This window comes from Cervus canadensis, chromosome 15 (assembly GCF_019320065.1).
Source record: "Cervus canadensis isolate Bull #8, Minnesota chromosome 15, ASM1932006v1, whole genome shotgun sequence".
Classification (NCBI taxonomy): Eukaryota; Metazoa; Chordata; class Mammalia; order Artiodactyla; family Cervidae; genus Cervus; species Cervus canadensis.
Genome location: NC_057400.1, coordinates 33,309,510 through 33,334,383, shown reverse-complemented (window position 1 = coordinate 33,334,383; position 24,874 = coordinate 33,309,510). Strand labels below are relative to the sequence as shown.

The 24,874-nt window shown below is 40.3% G+C and overlaps 1 protein-coding gene and 1 pseudogene across 5 annotated transcripts in view; one reads left to right on the top strand and one right to left on the bottom strand.

Annotated features, from left to right (window-relative positions):
* The window catches only part of FMNL2 (formin like 2), a 327,626-nt gene that overhangs the window by 128,990 nt on the left and 173,762 nt on the right, over positions 1-24,874 (bottom strand). For all 5 annotated transcript variants that reach the window (XM_043487455.1, XM_043487458.1, XM_043487457.1 and 2 more), the window contains exon 2: positions 8,913-8,996. In XM_043487455.1, coding sequence (XP_043343390.1) covers positions 8,913-8,996 — 84 coding nt within the window. The remainder of the gene's footprint in view (positions 1-8,912; positions 8,997-24,874) is intronic.
* LOC122454001 lies at positions 6,614-7,359 on the top strand (annotated as a pseudogene).

Sequence of the window (24,874 nt, the reverse complement as noted above, 5' to 3'; positions counted from 1 at the left end):
ACAATGAAGGAAACTATAAGCAAGGTGAAAAGACAGCCTTCTGAATGGGAGAAAATAATAGCAAATGAAACAACTGACAAAGAATTAATCTCCAAAATACATAAGCAGCTCCTGCAGCTCAATACCAGAAAAATAAACAACCCAATCAAAAAATGGGCCAAAGAACTAAACAGACATTTCTCCAAAGAAGACATACAGATGGCTAACAAATGCATGAAAAAATGCTCAACATCACTCATTATCAGAGAAATGCAAATCAAAACCACAATGAGACAGCATCTCACACCAGTCAGAATGACTATCATCAAAAAGTCTACAAACAATAAATGCTGGAGAGGGTGTGGAGAAAAGGGAACCCTCTTAACTGTTGGTGGGAATGCAAACTAGTACAGCCACTATGAAGAACAGTGTGGAGATTCCTTAAAAAACTGGAAACAGAACTCTATATAACCCAGCAATCCCATTGCTGGGCATACACATCAAGGACACCAGAACTGAAAGAGACATGTGTACCCCAATGGTCACTGCAGCACTGTTCACAATAGTTAGGACATGGAAGCAACCTATATGTCCATTAGCAGATGAATGGATAAGAAAGTTGTGGTACATATACACAGTAGAATTCAGCTATTAAAAAGACCACATTTGAGTCAGTTCTAATGAGGTGGATGAAACTGGAACCTATTATACAGAGTGAAGTCAGTCAGAAAGAAAAACACCAATACAGTATATTAACACATATATATATGGAATTGAGAAAGATGGTAATGATGATCCTATGTGCAAGACAGCAAAAGAGACACAGATATAAAGAACAGATCTTTGGACTCTGTGGGAGAAAGCAAGGGTGGGATGATTTAAGAGAATAGTATTGGAACATATATATTACCATAGGTGAAACAGATGACCAGCCAAGTTTCATGCATGAAACAGGGCACTCAAAGTTGGTGCACTGGGATGACCCAGAGGGATGAGATGGTGGGGAAGGTGGGAGAAAGGTTTGGGACAGGGGAACATATGTATACCTGTGACTGATTCATGCCAATGTATGGCAAAAACCACAATATTGTAAAGTAATTAGCCTCCAATTAAAATAATTTTTTTTTTTAAAGAAAGCTACCTAACACATATATATGGAATCTAGAGAGATGGCACTGATGAACCTAGATGCAATGCAGCAATGGAGATGCAGATGTGGTGAGCGGACTGTGGACACAGTGGGGGAGAGAGGATGGGATGAATTGGGAGAGTAGCACTGAAACATGTACATTAACATATGTAAAATAGAGAGCCAATGGGAATTTGTTGTATGATGCAGGGAGCTCAAATCTGGTGCTCTGTGACAACCTGGGGGTAGGGTGGGATGTGAGGTGGGAGGGAGGTTCAAGAAGGAGGGGACATATGTATACTTATGGCTGATTCATGTTAATGTATGGCAGGGACCAACACAACGTTATAAAGCAATTATCCTCCAATTAAAAATAAATAAATTTATTTTTTAAAAAAGAAAATTACTCTCACTGTAATGGCATAGCTGAGTACACTCGAGTACCTTTGTGCAGTAGAGTATCTGAGCACACTGGAGAACCTTAGAGCCATTGGCCTGGCACAGCACCCACTGAGTGGCAGGAAGGGCCTTCCCCATTCCTGACCAGGACACATGCCAAGCCTTGAGAGCTGCAATCTGATCTCCCTGAAGTGTTAAACACAGGAAGCTGAGTCTAAGTGGGTATGATTTCCTGCCACTTCTTCACTCTCCCCTTTTTTGTTTTTGTTTTTAATCTCCTTCTCCCATGTCATTCTATACAAGCAAAGGAAGGAAAGACCCGTCTCTTGCTAGGTTATAATGCCAAGCAAGAGCCAGCCATTAGGGGGCAAGGTAGAGCTGTGCCAAACCAGCCCCCCACTCCTTGCCCCCCACAAAAAGCAAAATTGTGCAGTCCCCAGCAAAGTCACAGGAAAGCTTTCTACCCCAGCTCAGCTGTGGTACTGCTAACATTTTGGGGACAGGATTATACACACGGAATCTATACCCATCAGTATTAGTCATCTGCAAGGTCCTGAATTTCTGACTTGACCATTTCCACTTACCCAGCAGAGGAAACTTATGAACGAAGTCCACCACCACCCCTAAGTTCTATAGGTCATTTCCCTTCCACACCAAAATCGCCTGAGAAGCCACAGGATGAAGTCTTGGTGATAGCCCCTTACATACCACAATGTTTGTTTCAATGTATTGTTTCCAGGTCTCTAATAACTAAAAAGACTCATGACTGAAGCTTGGAACTGGTGTTCTTGTCTAAGTAGCCAGAGTGGCCTTGGCACTGGCCAAGTCATTTATATTTTTGAGCCTCCATTTCATCAACTATAAAATAAGTTAGGTGAACAGATAGGAAAGGCAAACAGACTTCTGCTTTACTTCATATGATCCAGTACAGTTAAATTTTCTTTTAAATGACTTCTAACAACCCTTCCACATATAATAATCTTAAAGTCTTAAGTTCATCCATATCTCTAAGGTCTGTATGTGCAGCCTCTACCCTTTATGCCTGGGAAACAGTCAAGACCCCAAAGCCAACCAATACAGCATAGGGTCTGTGTTTAGGGAGGACAAGGTCTGTGTTTAGGGAGCACAGGGTCTGCGTTTAGGGAGCACAGGAGCATGAGCGAGGGCTTTCCCTCTCTGCCCAGGTAAAAAGACCAAGGAGAAAGAGCTCTTCCTGCTACACAGCTTGTAGCTTTGTGTGCAGTTGCCACAAGAACTCAGCATGTCCAGCTTTTAACTCTCACATTGTCATCTCAGGCTATTATACAACTAGCTCTGTGCCCCCACTGAGTCCTCGTATTGATGGCCACATAGAACTCTGCCTGCTGACTACAGCACAGAAATAAGCTCTCTGGCATGCACCTCACACCATCCAAAACCCAAAAGGAAAGCCTCTCTTTTCTCAGCTTCTATCTTCCCATGCACACCAGAGTTACATGGTTTTCCCATTTCTAACCTCTGAGACCTAGGTGATGTTGGTGAAGTTCCAGTCATCTTTAGATTTATGCAGTAATTCTAGGAAAGGACTAATGGATACTGCTGAAATACTGTTCTTGTTGAAAATTCTTTGAGATTTACTCTCTTAAGAATTTTTACTTTGCTCCTGAAATCAGCCAGAGAACTGGATTTTCAGTTGACCATGGGAGGTGGAGATGGAGCTTCATCACAGATATGCCCATATAAACTCTTCCTTATCTACATCAGGTACCTTACCCTCTTTACTAAAGTTTCCAGAGTTGAGCAGTGAAGTTTAGTTTCACTTATCACAAGCAAATTATATCAGCAGGTAGAGGAAGGTGAAAAGGATAAAGAAACAGCAAACCTATTCTTCCAGTCTGCCATTTCTACCTTCTTCCTCCTGCCTTCTCTTCTTTCTTGTCCATTGTCCCCCAAACATTATTTAGCTATTCTCTCTTCCATTCAACACACTTTCAGTAAGCACTAAGCCAGGTGGTGGAGGCGCACCAATAAACATGGCCCATTCCCTTGAGTAACTCACTCTTGGTGGAAGCTGTGTTTAGTCACTTAGTCATGTACGACTCTTCGTGACCCCATGGACCGTATGTAGCCTGCCAGGTTCCTCTGTGCATGGGGATTCTCCAGACAGAAATACTGGAGTTGGTTGCCATGCCCTCCTCCAGAGGATCTACTCCTCTTCAGACCCAGGGACTGAACTCAGGTCTCCAACATTGCAGGAGGATTCTTCATTGTCTGAGCTGCCAGGGAAGCCCAAGAATACTCGAGTGGGTAGCCTATCCTTTCTCAAGGGATCTTCCCGACCCAGGAATCGAACCGGGATCTTCTACCTTGCAGGTGGATTCTTTACCAGCTGAGCTACCAGGGAAGCCCCTTGGTGGAAGAGAATGATCCAAAGACTTACAAAATAAGTGACAGTCTAATGCAACCACCTGAAAGTATGAAAAAATTGATGATTCCAAAAAAACGGTGAACTGCATTCAACAGAATTCAAAGCTGAATCACAATAAGACATTTATTCTGACCCTCTGTGTACACTTCCTTAAAGGAAAACAGTAGATCTGCACAATGCCCACAGCAGATAGAAAATTTTAAAGTTATTATCTGTGAAAACATAATTTTTATTCACCAATAATTGGATATGTTTTGTGTTCATCTTGTTCAAAAAGAAGATTCATCAAACTTTACAGCTCCATACAATATTTTTTTTTAAGTAAGGAAATCAGTGTGGAGGAAAAACGCGGGCAGGAAAAATTTGATGAAGCCACGAGATAAGACTGGCAAACAGAACACAGCCCACTAAGATACTGTATGCTGGGTAAGGGCAGACCACAAACCTAGCTCTGAGCATTCTGGCAGCCAAGGGTGAAAAAGGAGAAACATGACTAGTTCCATGACTCACAGTGTCCACATGATAATTTTTCATAGGACTAAAACCTGAAGTAACCTATCCCTAGATCCTCCAACACTCATATTCACATACTTCCTTTCAGAATGAAATTTCTTTAATATCCAATTTCACTTTGCACCCCTTGCCTATAACATGTATTTTAAAATAACAGATAATATATCTTCATTATTTGCTTTAAAAGAAAGAAAACTATTATTTGTATTTAGTATGCTATTGTGCACAAAGCCTCAGGGTCCAGAGAATGGCTCGTGCATCAGGCAGCAATGACAGAACACCATGGTCACTGTTTTAAGACTTCACAAAAAAGATGTTCATGTTGATATTTTCTTGGACTGAAAATCTATAGCTGTGGCTTTTCCTGACTACATCATCTGCCATGTGTTTAAATCATAAAGTATATTTGTAGAATATGATGACTGATTCAACACAGTAAAATTCAACACAAGAATTTTTTGAAGACAAATTGACACTAAAAATAATCATGGGTCCAATACAGGTATTACCTGGGCTGCTCAGCAGCAGCAAAAGCAGCCATACCATTTATGAAGCACTTACTAAATGTCCAGGGTTAGTCTATATACATTATATACATACCTCCAATCTTCAAAAAAGTTTAAGAATGTTAGTATTAACTGCATTTTACAGATGAGGGGAAAAAATGAAGATCATTAAAATAGCAAATATCTTTGTTTTTAAATGTTGTATTATACATGCTCAAAAATTCACAAAAGTTGAGATTATACTATAATCTAACATATTCCACCAAGATTCAACTAAAGATTTTCCCAAATTTCCTTTATCTACCATTTTTTGATGAAGTTTTTTATAGAAACCTCTAGTCATATAATTTCACCCCTATATTAGTACACCATTTTTTGAAAATAAAGACAGATCCTTATTTAATCCAATGCCAACACCAAGTCCAACAAAGTCAATGATAATTTCTTGGAATCATCTAATAATTACTTTGGAGTCACAAGTCAAATACCCCAAATTTTCTCTAAGTCTTTTTATAGTTGGTTTATTCAGATTAGGATCCAAAGAAAATCCACACATTTAGTTATTTCTCTTGAGTTTTCCACACCTCTTCTTTCCCTATCTCTGGTTGCTGTAAAAGAAAATGTCTCTTTTGAGGCATGATTCACATATCATAAAATTCACACTTTTAAAGTGTATAATCTTAATATATTCACAAGACCATGCAATCATCACACTATGTAATTCCCAACACTATGTAATTTGCTGTTAAGTTTTGTCACACTAAAAAGGAACCAGCACACATTAGCAGTTACTGCCCATTCTCCACTCCCAGGCTATGGCAACCATTAATCTACTTTCTGTCTCAATGAATTCTTCTATTCTGGACATTTCATATAAATGAAATCACAAAAGCAAACGTGTTTTGAGTGTCTATCAGATTAGGTACCACTGACATATATAGATAGGTACCAAAAATACATATGACATAATTCCTGTTGATAACAGATAGTCAACAAATACCAACACATTATATTTGCCATATAAATACTACATTATGAATGCTCTAAACTCATGGTTTTTATCTTTCACCTCACAAATATACATAGGAGAAACAAAATTAATGTATGGTAACATACTAATGGGTTACCTACATGTGACAGAAAGTCCATTTTTCTGCTGCCCACAATTCCCACAATAACAGTTAACCAAAAATGGTAGTTCACCATAATGGTGGCTTAGTGCCTGTCTTTACAACTCCCAACTTCCTCTCGATCTCAGAAAAGCATACCAGAATGCAAGTTGAAGAAATAGAGATAACATGTATTTTTACATTTATTTTTAGTATATCATTCACACACTTTAGCACTTTTTAAGGAAGGAAGTAAAGAGCTAGTGGTTAAGGGAACAGCCCCCAGAATGCACATATTCTCCAGGGTCAAACTTGTACACCCCTTTACCACATAACAGCTGTGTGACCTTCAGCAATGATTTAATCTCTAAGTCTCAGTTTCCCTGTATGTCAAATGGAGATACTAATAAGTATGACTGCTTTCAAGATTTAACACAAAACTCTTATGAAGAAAAGCTGCTTACTAAATGTTGGTCAGTGGCAATAATACTTATGATCATTTCACTATTTTTAACAAATCACATATGCCACTTCACAACTGACAGAGCCACTTCCGTTTGCAGCTGTCAGCATGTGTGAGACTGACCACCAGAGAGGAACAGATAAAGTAGCTCAACTGTCCACACCCCGGCGTATGAACATTGAAGGGAAATAATAACCTGAACTTGGAGAATTTGAAACTCAGAAACATTAAGATAATTGATTTGGCTCTGCTGCTGTGGACTGCGGGCTGCCCAGGGTCAGTGAAGGATCTCAAGATAGCTGGACGGAAACTTGCTCTAAAAACCATTGACTGGGTAGCTTTCGGGGAGATCATCCCTCGAAACCAGAAGGCCGTGGCTAACTCCTTGTAGTCCTGGAATGAGACCCTAACCTCCAGGTTGGCTACTCTGCCTGAGAAGCCACCTGCCATCGACTGGGCTTACTACAAGGCCAACGTGGCAAAGGCTGGCTTGGTGGATCACTTTGAGAAGTTTAATGCCCTGAAGGTTCCTATACCGGAGGATAAATATACTGCCCAGGTGGATACTGAAGAAAAAGATGTGAAAAGTTGTGCTGAGTTTTTGACTCAGTCAAAGACCAGGATTCAGGAATATGAGAAAGAGCTGGAGAAGATGAGGAACATAATTCCATTTGATCAGATGACCATTGAGGACTTGAATGAAGTCTTCCCAGAAACCAAATTAGACAAGAAGAAGTATCCCTACTGGCCTCACAGGCCAATTGAGAGCTTATAAGCTCGGGTCCGGGAGAAAGCTCTGGCCCTTGAATTACAAACTCTGGACATTAAAAATAATTACATGGTAAAAAAAAAAAAAGATAACTGATTTGTTACTCCCCTGTCTCAAGATCCCCACCAGACCTCACCACCAACTCTATGAAGCTACTTACGGGCTGAGAAGAGCACAGCTATTAGAAATGTCCATCACCAACAGGCTTTCCTTTCCGGTATGTTGGAGACAGAAACCACCTCCCAAGACAACCTTCCTTTGCCTGTGCTCTAGGCTCCCTGTCACACCCAGGATTCCTAACCCGCTGCCTTGGATCTCTCTCATTTGCGTGGTTACCTTTCCTTTATACTAATTATCACTATACTCTTTGTTCACTATCATAAAATCATTTTTCCTGGCAATAACAGACTTAGGCAATATTTATTGAAGGTAAGTCTTAAGGAAGAAGATTGTATCAGTAAAATTTTATTCTTTTGCCTCATGATCCTAGGCAATAAGCTTTCTCTTCAGCCTCTATCTACTCGTAGGGCTCAATATAGCATGGAGAAGAGAGGATGGTGTCCTCATCCTCTTTTAGTTTAGGAGCTAAAGTGAAACAACATACAATGGGCGCTTCAGAAACTCCATGAGAACTGCAGACATCTATTCCTTAGGGAACATGGACCATCTACCTTTGAGGAACAGAATACGCCTCTGCTCCCCACAATCTGTCCCACAGCAGAGACCCAAGGGAGCTGAGTTAGGAATTACAACACTCCCAGGAATTTCCAGGGTGGCGCGGGTTGCAGAGAGGGGCACAACCCCCCTTAAGACATTCATGGCCCAAAGTCAAAGAGCTAATACATAGTATACACAGTCTAACTTTAGAGGGTGAGCCTTCTAGACTTGAAATAACTAGCTGGTACCTAGCCCAGAAGTGAAGTGCCCCCAAAATCACTACCAATTACAGCAGAATATTATGTAACATTTAAAAAAAAATGAGGTAAGGACATGTATACTGATGAAAATATCAAGATACAGAAGAGTATCTGTGGGTATTCACATATTGTTTTTAAAAAACAAAAACAAACTAGACGGAGATACTTCAGTCTTACCAGTGGACCTCTAAAATGTAGAATCTGGAGGGTAGAAAGAAAATGGAGAATTTCCCTTTTTATTTTATATCCCTCTGAAGAGTCTAAATTTGTTATGAAATAATGATAAAAACACCTGCTGGAGATTTGCCAAAATATGAAATAATTTTTTATCAGCCTAAGTAACGTCTCTTTATAAACAATTCACCATCTGGCCTTAATATGTATCAATACACATGAACAGAAAAGCCACCTAAATTAGAGGACCTGCATTATTCAAGAAGCATAAACTGCTATGTAAGATAAATAGAAAAACAAATCAGCTAAATTTGATTTGACCACTTGACCAGATTTATCAGAAATTTTACCTGCAAAACATTTAAAAATCGAGAATTAAGATAATGCAAGAATAAAATGTCTTCTCTAACTTTTTCTTTGGTCATGAGAAACAGGAAGGCAAATCACAAAACAGAAATCCATGCATCTCTTGGAAAAACTCTGGTATATTTAGGGTATAAATCTGGTTCTCTTCTCTATGTATTGAAAAAGCATCAATGTTTCTTACCTGATCACAGATCAGTTCCCACTTTTTCTCGTTGTCATACTGCCGCAGCAACCTGGCTTTGTCAGGGGGTAGGTTCATAGCATTCTGTAAGGAAAAAAAAAAGAAACATGTCACATCTCACAATAGTAACAGACTACTCATGGGCAGGCCAAAGAATACTACTGTGGTTCTTTAATGGCTTCAACTCCTAGCATCTGATGAAACAGAAACACCCTACACAGGTCATTTAAATATCAAATTGCTTGAATGGGAGGAGACAGGCTCTGAAGTCCCATGTTGGGATACTGGGGTGGTCTGCTCTGAACTATAGACTTGCATTTCAGCAAAAGTAATTACTTCTTCACTTAATAGCAGGCTCTCAGTCTTCTCAACAAAGCACCAGAGGTTATTGAGAAGGTACTGTCCCAATTTTCTTTTCCAGGCATAAGAGTCTTCCATTTTGAACAGTGGGAACTTGATTTTGTTATATCCTTATCAAAATTTGCTCCCAATTCCTTTTGAAGTACTACAGCCCCACCAGACACAGAACAGAAAACACTAAAGGAAAACTCAACAAACAGAACCATTGACAGATAACATCAACTTTGACTTGCTTTGATAGACTATGAGTAAAGAAAGATATGAAAGAAGAGAACAATGCAACCGGTTTGTGTCCCCTCTGTGAGATGACAGCACTCCTTCATGACACAGGTTAATATCAGTAACCTCTACTCTCAGTTTAGCTGAGAAGTAGGGTTTGCAATGAGAAATGGATCATGAGCTAAAAGATGTCGAGACATCAGACTACATGAAACCCTCCTCTTAACAGAGCACACTTTCTATAGTGTTGATGGTAATTTTCCTAGGGCTTCCCTGGTGGCTCAGTCAGTAAAGAATCTGCCTGCAATGCAGGAGACCTGGGTTTGATCCCTGGGTTGGGAAGATACCCTGGAGGAGGGCATAGCTACTCACTCTAGTAGTCTTGCCTGGAGAATCCCCATGGACAAAGGAGCCCAGCGGGCTGCAGTCCATGGGGTCCGCAAAGAGATGGACACGACTGAGTGACTAAGCACACAGCCAGGTACATACACATCAGTCAGTGTCCCAAATAACCAATCATATACATTCTCAAGATACTTGTCTTGGGTCTGATGCGATTTCAAGATACTTGGGCATGGAGCATGGCAGAAAGAGACAGCCCCAGAAGAAATTCCTACCTATTCCCCTGTCTCCATAAAGCTCGCATGCTTTAAACAGCTGAGCCAAATATTCAACTAATTTCATGTATTAACTGTCCCATCTAAACCCTTATATCAACACTCTAAATCATAGCTGGCTCATAGTAAATAATATACCCCCATGCCTGGGCCAATATTTGAGTAGACAAATGCAGAGGTCTTGAACTTATAACGCTCAAACCCCTAGCTCTCTGGAGGACTTGGACTTACAGAGAAATACTTCCCCTTGCCACCATTACCATCTCATGTCATCCAGCAAAACAAATTTAATAGAGGCGACGGTGGGTGAGTTATTCTGACTTAATAGCAGACAATTAACCTTTGATGATTTTGACTGGTACAACTGAAGCATTTACCCCAATGCTCAATCTAGTATCCAGACTAATGTGTAGATATGTACCACTTATCAATTTGAATCTAATAACCTTTTTCAGAATATTAATTTTTTAACAACCCCCAAAGCTTAAAACTTATTAACAACCCCCAAAGCTTATTAGAAAATCTTTAGACTCCAGAGTTTTCAATGATACTGCCAAGGTTTCTCCATAAAAATATCTAAAATGGGAAAAATACTTTTATATGGCCTGTCTCCATGGAATATCTACTTGAAGTAAAACAGAAAATAACTACTTGTATTTATTTTCAATTACACTTTTATAATGTTCAACAACCACCCCTAAGATAAAGCAAAGGAGAATTCCATACGTCTTTCTGAGGGAGTCCAACATTATTGATCATTAAATAACCAGCCCATCATTGCTTATTTGCACCCAAGAGATAGATTATTTCCTCTTAAACTGATTTTGACCCTCATATTAGTGCCCCTGGGTGTGCATTAAATAGGAACAATAAGATTATAAGGTAGATTAAATGAGTTTTTTTCCCCGAGTCCTTATTAACCTCTCGTGATACAAAGGGGTAACACACTGAATGCCTAAACTCCTACAAGGTGCCAAGCATGGTATAGGCACTCTGTATACATAATTTAATATTCATGACAAGCCCATGGGATAGATATAACTTCCCCCATTTTACAAATGAGAAAACAGGCCTAGGAGTGCTTACTCAAGGTTAGACTTCTTTACAGAAGAAAACAGGACCTAAACTTAGTCTGTTGGACTCCAAGGACAAACACTAAAAATGCCAGGCCTTTTTATTTTCTTTTTTGGCATCGAAGTAGAATGGCAAATAAGTGACTTTCTGTTAGTACTCCACAAGACAATCACGCAGCAGTATGCAAATAGTGCTACCGAAATTAGATGCAGGCCCTGTTGTTACTGCAAAGAGAAAGCCAAGATACTCCTTTCTGGATCAACTTTTCTTTTAATAAAACAGTCTTTCATTCAAATGTTTATGAAGCACCACCCTAGTATAAGCACTGTGCTCCACAGCACAGTGGGGAACCTAACAGATATAATCCCCATGGAGCATCATATTCTAATGAGCTGAAGATGAAACAAACTAATCTCAAACTCTGATAAGTCTTGTTAGAGGTTATCAGAAGGCAACTTATAGACTGAAGTATCTGCAAAGAGGGCTTCCTCTTTGCAGACGTTAAAGAATCTATCTGCAATGTAGGAGACCTGGGTTTGATCCCTGGGTCGGGAAGATCCCTTGCAGAAGGCAATTCTTGCCTGAAGAATTCCATGGACAGAGAGCAGGGAAAAGCTATGGTTTTTCTAGTCTTCATGTACCGATGTAAGAGCTGGACCATTAAGAAGGCTGAGCGCCAAAGAATTGATGCCTTCAAACTATGGTGCTGGAGAAGACTCCTAAGAGTCCCATGGACAGAAAGGAGATCAAATCAGTCCATCCTAAAGGAAATCAACCCTGAACTTTCATTGGAAGGACTGATGCTGAAGCTGAAACTCTAATACTTTGGCCACCGGATGCAAAGAGCTGATTCATGGGAACGACTCTGATGCTGGGAAAGACTGAAGGCAGGATGAGAAGGGGACAACAGAAGATGAGATGGTTGAATGGCATCATTGACTCAGTGGGCGTGAATTTGTGCAAACTCCTGGAGATACTGAAAGACAGGGAAGCCTGGCATGCTGCAGTCCATAGGGTCACAAAGAGACAGACATGAATGAGCAACTGAACAACAGCAGCATCTGGAAAGACTTCTCAAGGAAAAGATAACAATTAAGGTAAGTCCTAGAAATGAGAAAAGGTGAGTCAGGTAAAGAGTGGATGGCAGTGTTCTAGGCAGAGAAAACAGGGAAAAGATGCTAAGGTAAGGAACAGTTGGATACATCAAAGAGCCAGAAGTGAGTCAACATGGCTGGAGAGAAAGCAAAAGAGAGAGAATGAGGGAAAGATAAAGCTAGAGAGGTGAGTCAAGGCTAGGTCATGTCCAGCCATGTAGGACTGGAGTAAATACTTTTCCTTTGCTCTAAAGTGTAATGAGAAACCAGTGAAGGCTTGTAAGCATGAGATGACATAATCAGGTTATGTTTTACAAAGATTATCATGGGTGCTTCATGGACAACTGATTAGAAACAGCACAAATGGAAACTACTCCCAATTGGGAGTAGTTCAAATGAACGGCAGCAGCCAGGGCAGTACTTCAAATGAATGGCAGTAGGCTGGGACAAGGCAGGTGAGATCTGGACTGAAGCAGGTGGATAGATGTCAGAAATAGTATGTGAAATTGACTGGAGAGGGCTGAGGGAGGATGTTGAGTGTTAATACCTGTTTTCTACCTTGAGTCACTAGGTAAACGGTGGTCTGTTTAAGGGGGCACACTGCAAAGGTGGCACGGATCTGGAGGAGGCGGTGAAGAATAAGATTTCTAAACGGTCCTAGCTGGTTAGGTATATGATAGCTATGAAACATCCAAGAGAACACTCAAGCAGTCAGGTAGATATACAGTTCTGGAGGTCAGAAGAAAGGTCTGCGTCTTTCTGAATGAGAAGAGTCCTAAGTCTTTTTGAACCTGATAACTAGTTATCATCAGCACCCATACATAAAAACATGCACTCGGTAATCATTCACCAAGCATTTACAATCACCCCTTATACAGGTCAAGCCTCTGAGCAGTTCAGGTATACATTACCCAGCTTAATAAATCTACAAGGACCATGAGGAAGCAGCTCCATTTAAAATCAGACCCTCCACAGAGGCCTGGTTAAAGTTCAGGGATGCTGTGATTAGCTGGCAAGAACTGCCCTTAGACTTTTTGAGAATGCATTCATTCCTTTTGAGCTGTATAGGGCAGGCCTTGGGAGTCCAAGCTAAATGTTTGTGCAGGTAACTCCCGAGAGCCCAAGCTATTTTCTGAGGAACCTGATGTGAAGACTCCACTCATTAGAAAAGACCCTGATGCTGGGAAAAATCGAGGGCAGGAAGAGAAGGGGACAACAGAGGATGAGATGGTTGGATGAGATGGTCAGCGACTCAATGGATGTGAGTTTGGCAAACTCTGGGAGATAGAGAAGGACAGGGAGGCCTGGTGTGCTGCAGTTCATGGGGTTGCAAAGAGTCTTAACACAACTTAGCCACTGAACAACACTGGCTGTCTCTCCAGGCTCCACTACTGCCTGTATAAAAATGGATTGCCCTTCTATTCAACAGAAAATGTACAACTTCCAAGTGGTCCTAACCCCTGTGACAACTCAACCTCTTACATACTTAGTGATATCTCAACACAGGGCACTCCTTCCCTCCATGGATTCACCCATATGTCCTAGGCTTTGACCACGTGCCAGTGTACCTGCCCTGCAGGCACAGGAGGAAATTCAATCATGAAGCTGCTGTGCTCAAGTACATGCCAAAGGTCCACTGAAGACATATGATCAGTTCAGTTCAGTTGCTCAGTCATGTCCCGACTCTTTGCAACCCCACGGACTGCAGCACACCAGGCATCCCTGTCCATCACCAAGACACATGATATCTGAATTGAAAAATCTAGTGGATGTTAATCCTATATTTTCTAGATTGTAGAAGTTTCTAGCTCAAATTATTTTTTTTTTCTAGCTCAAATTAATCAGATCATCCAAGGGCATTTTTTAATTTCCTGTTAGGAATGTCCCTTTCTATTTCACCTGGCAAATTTTAAGAATCAGCTCAAATATCATTTATCATTAGAACCTTCTCCCAACTACTCCAAGAAGACACACCTTCTGGTTGGGCTCTGACAACACTGTATACAGCTCTCCTTTACAGCACCTCACAAACTGTGCCTTAATCATCTGTTAGCCTACCTACATCACTCCCCAACTAAGTACTTCAAGGATAATGTCTTTTGTTAATCCCCAAATCAGAGACAGGACAAGGCAAACAGGAGGCACTCAACTAGCTGCTGAATCAATGAAAAGCAAACTAACTCAACCATATTATTCAGTCTGACAATATCTTCACTGATTTAGCATTTATGCTTCAGCTACTGACAAAGTCTTCAAACTAAAGAGCCTTTTTTCTTATAAAAGCTCAATGATAATGTCTATTACTAATTAGTAATTATTTTCCAAACAGGAATTCATGGGGTGACAAATCAAGTTCAATTCTAGCAACATTTCCTTGAAAAGAAAAATCTTGTACACATCCTTCTGCCACATATAATAAACCATGGAACCTGAACTTTGTTTTGGTTTTGTTGCCAGTAAATTCAAATCAGTATCAACTGTAATAATTAGTCTAATCCAAAAGTTACTTAGGGGCTTCCCAGGTGGCAGAGTGGTAAAGAATCCGCCTGCCTATGTAGGAGATGCAGGTTTGATCCCTGTGTCATGAAGATCCCCTGGAGAAGGAAATGGCAACTCACTCCAATATTCTTGCCTGGACAATCCCGTGGAAAGAGGGGCCTGGTAGGCTATAGTCCATAGGACTTGCAAAGAGTTGGACATGACTTAGCAACTAAATGGTAAACAAAAGGGGTAGTTACCTTTATGGTCTATATTGTTTTTAAATTCACTTTCCATCTCAGAATATTTTAAAAATGGAAGATTTAATAACTAGATAACAACACAATATGCAAGTTTCTGGGTATGTCAAGGAGAAACTATGGTTAAGAGAGTCTATAAAAGTCTATACTTTAGAAGTGACACTTATAGATTATCATATACAACACAAAGAAGAATGAAAGTACCCAAACCATTCAGAACCAGATAAACCCAAGCCTTAGGAATAGAGTTTTGTGGTCTCAGCTCTTGCCCTGGATTCATGGGAACAACGAAACCTTGCAAAAGACCCTCAAGGCTCCTGTTGAGAAATCCACAGTAACATGCAGACACAGGAGTGAAAGTGAATTATATCAAATACATCTTATGTAATATACTTTTGTTCTTATAATCTCTAAATTAAAGCTTTCAAGTATTAAGTCACCAGATTCTAAACAGAAACTCTGCTATTACACAACCACCTGTATACACTTTATAAGCAGCAGTGCTTACGGAAGGAGGGAAAAGATGTTACTAGAGAAAAGGCTAAGACAATCACTGACAGTTCTTGAATGATAAAGGTACAAACACTTTACAGCAACTTAAACGAAGGAACCATTACGTTTCTTTGAACATGACGTAAAACAAACAAAAAAACCACATAATAGAAAATTTGCTTTTTTTTAACCATGTCTAAGTGTATACAGTTCAGTGGTGTTAACTATAGTCACAGTTGGAACTGGACTAGCTAGACCTCAACCCAGACTTGTATCACTTATCAATGGTGGTGTTGAGCCACACAACTTGAATCAAAAAGCAAAGCTGAAAAAGCCAGTAAATGAAATTCAAAACTGAAGATCAGAATCCAGTCAGAATCAAAGCTAAGGGTTAAAATCAACAAGATGGACCATTTATTAATGGTGTTATACATCTCAAGCCCTTAGGCTCTTTGCCTTCATTATCCAATTTAATCCACTTTAAAATCCTCACAAGCAGGTATTATCTTCTCCATTTAACAGAGAAGGAAACTAAAGGGCAAGGAGGTTAAGTAGCTCTTCCATGCAGGAGATAGGTGACAGATTCCAAGGCTCAAAAAAGAGGTCTGTATGATCACCCTCTTTCCATGACACTTAAGCTATGATATTTCTAAAATCTGACCTCAGTGAACCAACCCAACAATCCTACCTGAACAACAGAGACAGTCATTAGTGTAAAAGAGTGAGGTGAAAATGCACACATTTAACACTATTTTTAATAAGCTATTAACATTTTCAGACGAAATATTGGCACTTTAATAGAATTCTTCAATTTCTTTAAAAATATAATATAAACTAGAACCCCTTCCCCCACAGAAAGTTACTGGGTCAAATCTTTAGCTAGCCAGGTACTGTGTCAATTCAACAATCACCTCCTAAACGCTGTTAAATATCAAATGAAGGCAGAGATACAAATATAAGGTAAACTTGCACTTCAATGACCCAGAAAAAGAGAAGATAAACCCACAACACACAACTGAACATGTTATGTAATATAACCAAACCACAGAGAAAAAGCCATTACTTTTTGTTAAGGAAAGCAAGAAACGCTATGGACTGATCTTGGGTATGTGGGGAGAGCATACAGAATGCCATTTAATGGCACAATCTGGTTTTTACCATTTGACCTCTGAAGATGGGTCACGTGGGTTGCAGTCCTAACTCCACTCATGAATAGGTAATCTCAGGTACATTATTTAAACTAAACCTGAGCTTCCTCACTTAAAAAAAATGGGAGATGGTGGTGGTGATACTGATGAGAAAGGTGATTGTGGTAGTAATGCTACTACCCACTCCACAGAGAGTGAGGAAAATCAAACTGGATAACGCTTATACTTAACAGAGTAAGTACATGGAAAGCACTCCTTAGATCTTAACATTCTCATTATTTTAGGTGAATAGAGGCATGAATACAAAAGGCAGAGGACTGTGAACTACAAAGAACAGATCAGAGCATAAGGAGAAGGTCACGTTAGACCAAGTTAGAAAGGCAGGGCCCTGGACACAGCACAGAATTTCAAACTTACTAGACAGGCAATGGTAAGTCATCAGCCAAGGAAATGTCTTAAAAAAAAAACAACCCAGGTGTGGGGTCCTCAACTCACACTAGGTAAAGGGTTGTTCCTCCTCTGTTAATTCTTCCCAGATCACCATTTTTCCTTGTAGTACTATTGGGACATCAAGTTGAGTCACTTGATGCTGAATAATGCACCAATTCTCCTATGAGTTCACTAAGAATTGCAACATCTGGGTGGTTGCAAATTCAATATGTGACCCGCCCGTCTGTTTAGCTAACCTCAAAGCCATTTCCTTGCATGCCCTCTATTCTTGTTCCAAACAACTACCTGACATCCTAAATTTTAATATCCTCCTAGCCTAGAGGATGCTGCTGAAATATAGTCCACTTCTTTCCTGGCACAGGTCTCCGGCAGCTAGCCAAAGAGTTCCCCAAAGCGAATCATCAGTCAGTCATCTTTCATTGTCACTGTTATTCTTATTTAATCTTTGAGGTATTAACATCATTCCCTTGCCAGTGAAGCCCACAGTAGGAGAAATTGGTCTGCTCCTGGTCTTGTTACATCTTCAGAATGAAATCTGACTGGAGAGCTGTCCTTTCCAGGGAAGCTGTGAGAATGAGACAGCTCCCCAATCTCCCACTCACAATTTTAGTTATGGCCCATTTTCTTGGAAGGTTTTCTTTAAGGACTGAGCTAAATAAAAAGGACTCCTCCATAACATTTTTTATAGTCTAAAAAGTACAGAACTAGAATGCAAGCTTCTGATATTTTAGTTGTCTTCTGTTTTTTTTCAGAGGTGACCAAACTGATTCCAAAAAATGAAGGCAGTGTTCAAGTTCATTTAACTGGTTATTACCAGACAGAAAAAGAATCTGGGCCAACATGTCGTCTCCTACTCTTTTTCCACTATCAAGAATGAAAGCCCACCTACATCTCTCGTGTGTGTACGTGAGAGTATGCACATCTATTTTAGAAAATCCAATAAGATAATGCACGTAGAGTAGTTAGCACAGTCTTCCATTCAGTACGTGTTTGATATTGTTGTGTGGGTGCTCAGTGGCTATGTCGTGTCCGGCTCTTTGTGACCCCCATGCTCTGTAGCCCGCTGGGCTCCTCCGTCCATGAGATTTCCCAGGCAAGAACACTGGAGTGGGCTGCCATTTCCTGCTCCGTGGGATCTTCCCGACCCAGGGATCAAACTCGAGTCTCCTGTCCTGTGTCTCCTGCTTTGCAGGAGGATTCTTTACCACTGAGCTACCTGCGGAGCCTGTGACATTGCTCCTCTAGCTATTATCATTTTAAAGAATACATGGAGTTACTATATGCTCCCCTCCCACTTGGTAAGCCTCCATCCTTCCCGACTACAAGAGTTTCCTTAAACCACAATAAGTACCAGCACTGTCTCCACCGTTCTTCCTTGACTTGGGACTTTATAGTCAGAAAACAATTCATTTTTATTTGTAAAATTATAAACCTGTAGAAACTTCCACAATTGTTTTTACCAATAAACACAAATGAAAACCCAAAACATAACAAAGTTGCTTGCAAATTAACTGGCTTGTTTTGTTTGGGGGGCCATGCTGTGTAGCTTGTTGCTGTTTAGCCACTGTCGGGTCTGACTCTTTTGCAACCCCAAGGACTGTAGCCCACCAGGCTCCTCTATCCATGGGATTCTCCAGGCTAGAATACTGGAGTGGGCTGCCATGCCCTCCTCCAGGGGATCTTCCGAATCCAGAGACCGTACTTGAGTCTCCTGCACAGGCAGGTGGATTCTTTACCACCAAGCCACCAGGGAAGCCTGGCGGGTAATTTAAGAGATATTAATTCCCAGACCAGGGATGGAACCGGTGCCCCTTACAGTGAAGTGTGGAGTGCTAACCACTGCACAACCAGAGAATTCCCATACTTTAATCACACTTTCACTACCCTTTGTAAATGGAAATAAACAGGGTTGATTTTGTGTGTGTGTGTGTGAGTGTGTGTGTGTTTATATTATCTTATTTAATGGCACGGCCAGAGCATCATGAATATGGGTAAAGTGGATGGAAGAGCCCATGCTACCTACAGAATAGGTGGGCATAGCTACGGTAGTCGAGGCCAAGTTTTCCCATGGCTCATTCTTCTGCTACTCCCTATACCACTAGCTTAAGTAATTCAACATCCAAAGATGCCAAAACCACATATCCCTCCTCTGGCCATCATGCCAGCTCCTGAAATACAGATTCTTGAGAGTTGGGAACATAAAGAAGGCTGAGTGCCAAAAAATTGATGCTTTCGAACTGTGGTGCTGGAGAAGATTCTTAAGAGTCCCTTGGACAGCAAGGAGAATAAACCAGTCAATCCTAAAGGAAATCAACCCTGAATATTCATTGGAAGGACTGATGCTGAAGTGCCAATAACTGGCCACCTGACACAAAGAGCCAACTCATTAGAAAAGACTCTGATGCTGGAAAAGATTGAGGGCAGGAGGGAAAGTAGAGAACAGAAAATGAGATGGTTGGATGGTATCACCGAATCAATGAACATGAGTTTGGGCAAACTATGGGAGATAGTGAAGGACAGGGAAGTCTGGCATGCTGGAGTTCATGGTGTTGCAAAGAGTTGGTCACAACTGAGTAACTGAACAACAACCATATTCAAGCAGAAAGGGAATAAATGGAAAGAAACATTGAATCTCTTTCAAACCTCATATCTGATTTCCTTTGGAGACCTGATGTCTGACTCCTTGACATGCTCTGGAACTCAAACAGTTGTTTACCATCTGTCTGCCAACTGCTATTCCAAGAGCAGTGTCCACCTGCACACACTTGTGTAATCAGATGGGAAGTTACAGAAGAGGCCACATTTAATGCTTAATGGTCAATCATTTGACAATATGAGAGCAAATACATTCAAATGCTATGTTTGCTGGCACAGAGTCAAAATCCAGTGAACGGGTTCTAGACTTTGGATAAACATTAATATCCTCTGACATAAAATTCTCTATGTAAAAACACTTTGAGAATTGAAGATACCAAGTTCAAATTAACTACAACATATTAGGTAGCTGAATTCCACCACAATTAAGCCAGACACATGAAACAGTTGATAAACATTCATGAGTTAAGTAAACATTCCCAATGTACCAGCCAAAACAATATCTCCTGATGTATGGTACATGGCATTTGAGATTTTATACATGTTCTGCAAAACAATTATAACATTAAATAATGGAATTTTTATTAAACAACTGAACTAAATCATATATTACAAACATGAACTCTCAGATACCTAAGTAAGAGGTATCTCTTGTTGGGGGTGTAGGTTTTCAATCTTCGCTGTTTCTATCTAGGAGAATATAAAATAAAATCCAAGCCATTGGAATTATCCCTGGTTTTATACTCTCACCATATAGTGATATGTTCAAGGTATAAAGCGCTACCTAAATGTATGATCTGGTCTCAGACTAAAAGAAGGGAAAATGGTCACATTTGGATTGCATGTACCATGCAGAGCAAAACAAGAATCAAACACCTTTCAGGGAAAGCAAACACCTACAGTTACAGAGAATGAGTCTGGGGAAGCAGGCCCCAGGGTGTGCACTTCTCGATTCTAAGTGCTAGACAGGGTGTGTGCAAGCAGAAAGGAGGAAAAAGCACACAACAAGAGAGAGATGACAAGGTGGAGGGGCGGGGCTGGGGAGGAGCTGACTGCACGGAGGCTCTATGCTTCTCAGCTGAATCAACCACAAGAGTGGGCCTGGGAGGCGTGACCCTGGCTGCTGAACTCAGCACACCCCCTCAGTAATGTTCTGGATGTAAACACTTTTCTGTTTCCTACATAGCAGTGTTCTGCTTCTCCAAGAGAGCTACAAGTATTTGGAAAAGTGCCAGAATAGGACAATGGCCATTTAATCTTCGCATTCTTACTTGCTGTAACAACTCTACTCTCCTGACTGCAGATCGACCATACCCAGGTCACCATGAACCAATTTATCCTACTGCAAAGTAAACCTCAAGTGCAGGTCCTAAGGATCCCAGGGGTAAAGCAATACAGTTCATCCAGGAACCTCCACCCAAAGAGGTGGCCAACTTGGACTGCAACTCCGATTTGGATTTGTCTTCTTTCAAAGAGAAATTCAACTCTACATGAACTCCAGTGTACATGAACCACTGCTGGATATTAAGCTTTAAGAAGAAGTGACAGGACCAAGAGAACATTCAATTTCTGACTTAAAAACTACCTAATACTTACTTTACTGTCTAAATGAATCTTTTTTTTTTTTTTGCAACAAAGTCTTATTTTTAGAATACAATTAATCTTCATATGTTTAGAAAATAAGAAACTACAGACAACTATAACAAAAAATAATACTAATATCCTTTCCCACTGTCCAAATACTATCACCATTAACCCTGTAGAATGTAGACCTAAATGAACTGTTACAGCCCAATCCTGAAACCTAGCCCTCCACACATACCCCTAGCTCGGGGGTCTGCAGGCCTTGTGGCTGCAGTGCTCAGTCCTAGCTAGCAGGCCCACTGACAAATAGGTCCATTCATCCTCCCCTTCTCCTCTGTACATATATTTATAAACGGTAAGCACAATATATTCTCTGTCATTCCACACAGTTGGCCAATAAAGACATTGTTTAATAGAGAGGTGCCGCACATACCATGCATGATTTTAAAATGAATAGGATTTATCAAAATATATTAACACAAAAGCCATATTATCATAATTTAATCTTTCTTTAATGACTCTGAAAAAAACTCTTTAAAATCTTTACAATGTTTTCTGGTCATCCCTACACATTACAACGATAAGCTCTGTGGCCGGAATGACTGAGGCCTAGGTTCAAATTCCAGTTACTAGCAGTTCATCCTGGCACGTAACTAAGTATCAGCATCCTCTTCTGAAAATGAGGACAAAAGAACCTCCCTGCTAAGATCCCCATGAAATACACGTACCCCTCATACCAGGACATCCAGGGACAGCAGTGTGGTGTCTACAGGAGAAGCTGTGACTGGGGGCAAACATTCTGGCCTTCAGAGTTTTTAAAAAAAAACAAAAAATAGAACTTGAGTTTATATCCTCGACGTGAACCTCCTTGCTGTATGTGCACTAGCAAGACACGTAACTTTTTAAAAATTATAATTGTATTCATTTATTTTTGGCTGTGCTGGGTCCCTGTGTGGGCTACTCTCTAGTTGCAATGAGCAGGCCTCTTTAGTCACGGAGCACGGGCTGTAAAGTGCACGGGCTTCAGGAGTCCCTGCTCCCAGGTTCTAAAGCACAAGCTCAATAGCGATGGAGCACGGGATTAGCTGCTCCGCAGCATGTGGGATCTTCCTGGATCAGGAATTGAACCCGTGTCTCCTTCACTGGCAGGCAAATTCTTTACCACTGAGCCACCAGGAAAGCCCTTGATTGTTTTTAACTTTAATTTCCTTGCTTGTAAAATAAGGATGCTATCTACTCCAAGGGTATTTCCAGAGAAGCCTGACAGGAGAGGCTTTATACAGTAGAGTGGCTATGAAAAGTAAACATCAGGTAAGTGAACACATGTAAAATGTGGCAATAAATTCAGGGAATGACAGAATAAAGCCTCAATAGACTTGCTGCTATGTGTATCAGAATCCAACACAGCTGAATTCAAGGAGCAGGGTAGGGGAGATGAGAGCATCTTACCCTCTTAAACATAATGTCTTTGAGAGCTTCTCAGCACACCTGTAAGAATTTCTGGCACTCTAGGTACAACGCATTTTAGCTAATAGTCCAAACAATGAACCTAAGAGAAATGTCTATATTTGTGGTTCCCAAACTGGGTACCAAGGCATCCCAACTATGAAAATCCCAGAGGGAAACTGCAGGACTATTTAAAATTTTTGAAAAAAGGAACAAAACTCAAAATCCACTGCCACCACTACAACCCTGAAGTAGTTTCCAGCTTTTAATTGCACTATATTCCTTTCCATAATGCATACTTCTGCCAAGTTGATTTTCTTTTAGCAGGTGGTATGACAGAAAGCAAATCCTGAGGAAAAAATTCAGCAGGAAATGAGTTATAGTATCAAATCTGAATTCAAAGTTAGATAAATCATGCAGTGACCTACAGATATTGCATCAAATTTACATGAAACTGTGATTTGCTTTTAATACAATGAAAGTATTTTTCTTTCAAATTACATGTAATTATTTTCTCAAACAGCCATGAGTTATTCAGACATAAATACTTGTTAAGTCGCCTGGACATGCGTACTTCATATCAAACATATATACTTCGTATTAGGTATCCCTTTTGGCCTCAGGCACCGTGAAGAATTGCTAAGACACCAAGGGCACTGCACACACAGAAAGTGTGGAGACTTCTGGTCTAGGTTACATCCATGCTCTCTTCCCTCACATCTGAATACAGCCTTCTAGAAGTATTCTAAAATAAAAGAACCTCTACAAAGAATTTTAAACTTTCATCTTAAGCCATACAAGAAATTATTAAAAGCAGTGGGTGAGGATGACTTGAGAAAAATATACATACGTATTTTTTAACTAGATAATATAAAATCTTATCATAAAAGGAAATTTCTGGGACTTTCCTAGCAGTTCAGTGGTTTAGACTCCTGTGGTTCTAATGCAGGGAGTACAGGTTCCAACCCTGGCTGGGGAACTGAGATCCCACATGCCTCATGGCCAAAAGATAAAATTATACTAAAAGAAAAAAAAAAAGACTTCTCTGAGTGTTCCATGCAAACAAAGTGTCAGATTACATGCATCACCCTAACCACCCTCATAAATAAACTTCACTTTAGGTAATTTCTTTTCACAATTAATTTCTAAAAATATCTTTCAGACTAAACACTGAACTTAGTTCAGTGAACACAGAACTTAGTTTTGCAATAGAGTATTATTCAGAAAGGCTGGTGGTCCTGGTATAACTGTTAACAGCGCCTTTCACTCTTAAAAGTCTTTCATTTGGAAGACTGACTTTATGGTCACCCTAACTTAAGGAACAAACACATGCTGAAGAAATTAAGATATGATCGTTTATTTGAAACTAAGCATGAAGGAAAATTATAAAACTGCATTTCAGTTTTTAAAATTCTCGATAGCAGACATTTAAAGACCAGGCTGTGACCATCTGACCCTAGAAACCTCCTTCCAATCCCGCAGTCCTGTGACTCTTAAGTCACCAGGGTAGACAGTGAACCAGCATTTCCAGAGGCCAGAGCTACTGGTGACTTAGGCTCTGCACTTTATACATTCCATGCACATTTTAATAAATTGTTAGTAATAATTAATAACTTGTAATGAACCAAGTAACAACTTGGCTTTACTTAAAGAAAACACCCCGAAAGAGGCAACTCAACTACTCTAAATTCTTACTTATCCAAAAGTTGTTCATGACTGCTAAGTCACTTCAGTTGTATCTGACTCTTTGCCAACCCCAGGGACTGTAGCCCACCAGGCAAGAATACTGAAACGGGCTGCCATGTCCTCTTCCAGGGCATCTTCCTGACCCAGGGATTGAACCCAAGTCTCTTATTGTCTCCTGCATTGGCATAGGTACACTAGTACCACCTGGGAAGTGCTATTTATCCAAAGGTTTTTCATATGTCATTTAAAAATATCTACAATTGGATCTTTTCACTAATTCTACCACTTTTTTTCCTTCTAACTCTCCAAGTTGCCCTTAGGCAAGTTCTAATTACTTTTTTTCATTCAAAAACACACTGCGTATTCACCAACACTTTATTATCTTCTCAAGAAACTCACTAAGAGAGTTTTCATGTTGTCTCCTGTTCTCTAAAAATGAAAGACAAAAATATATTTTTC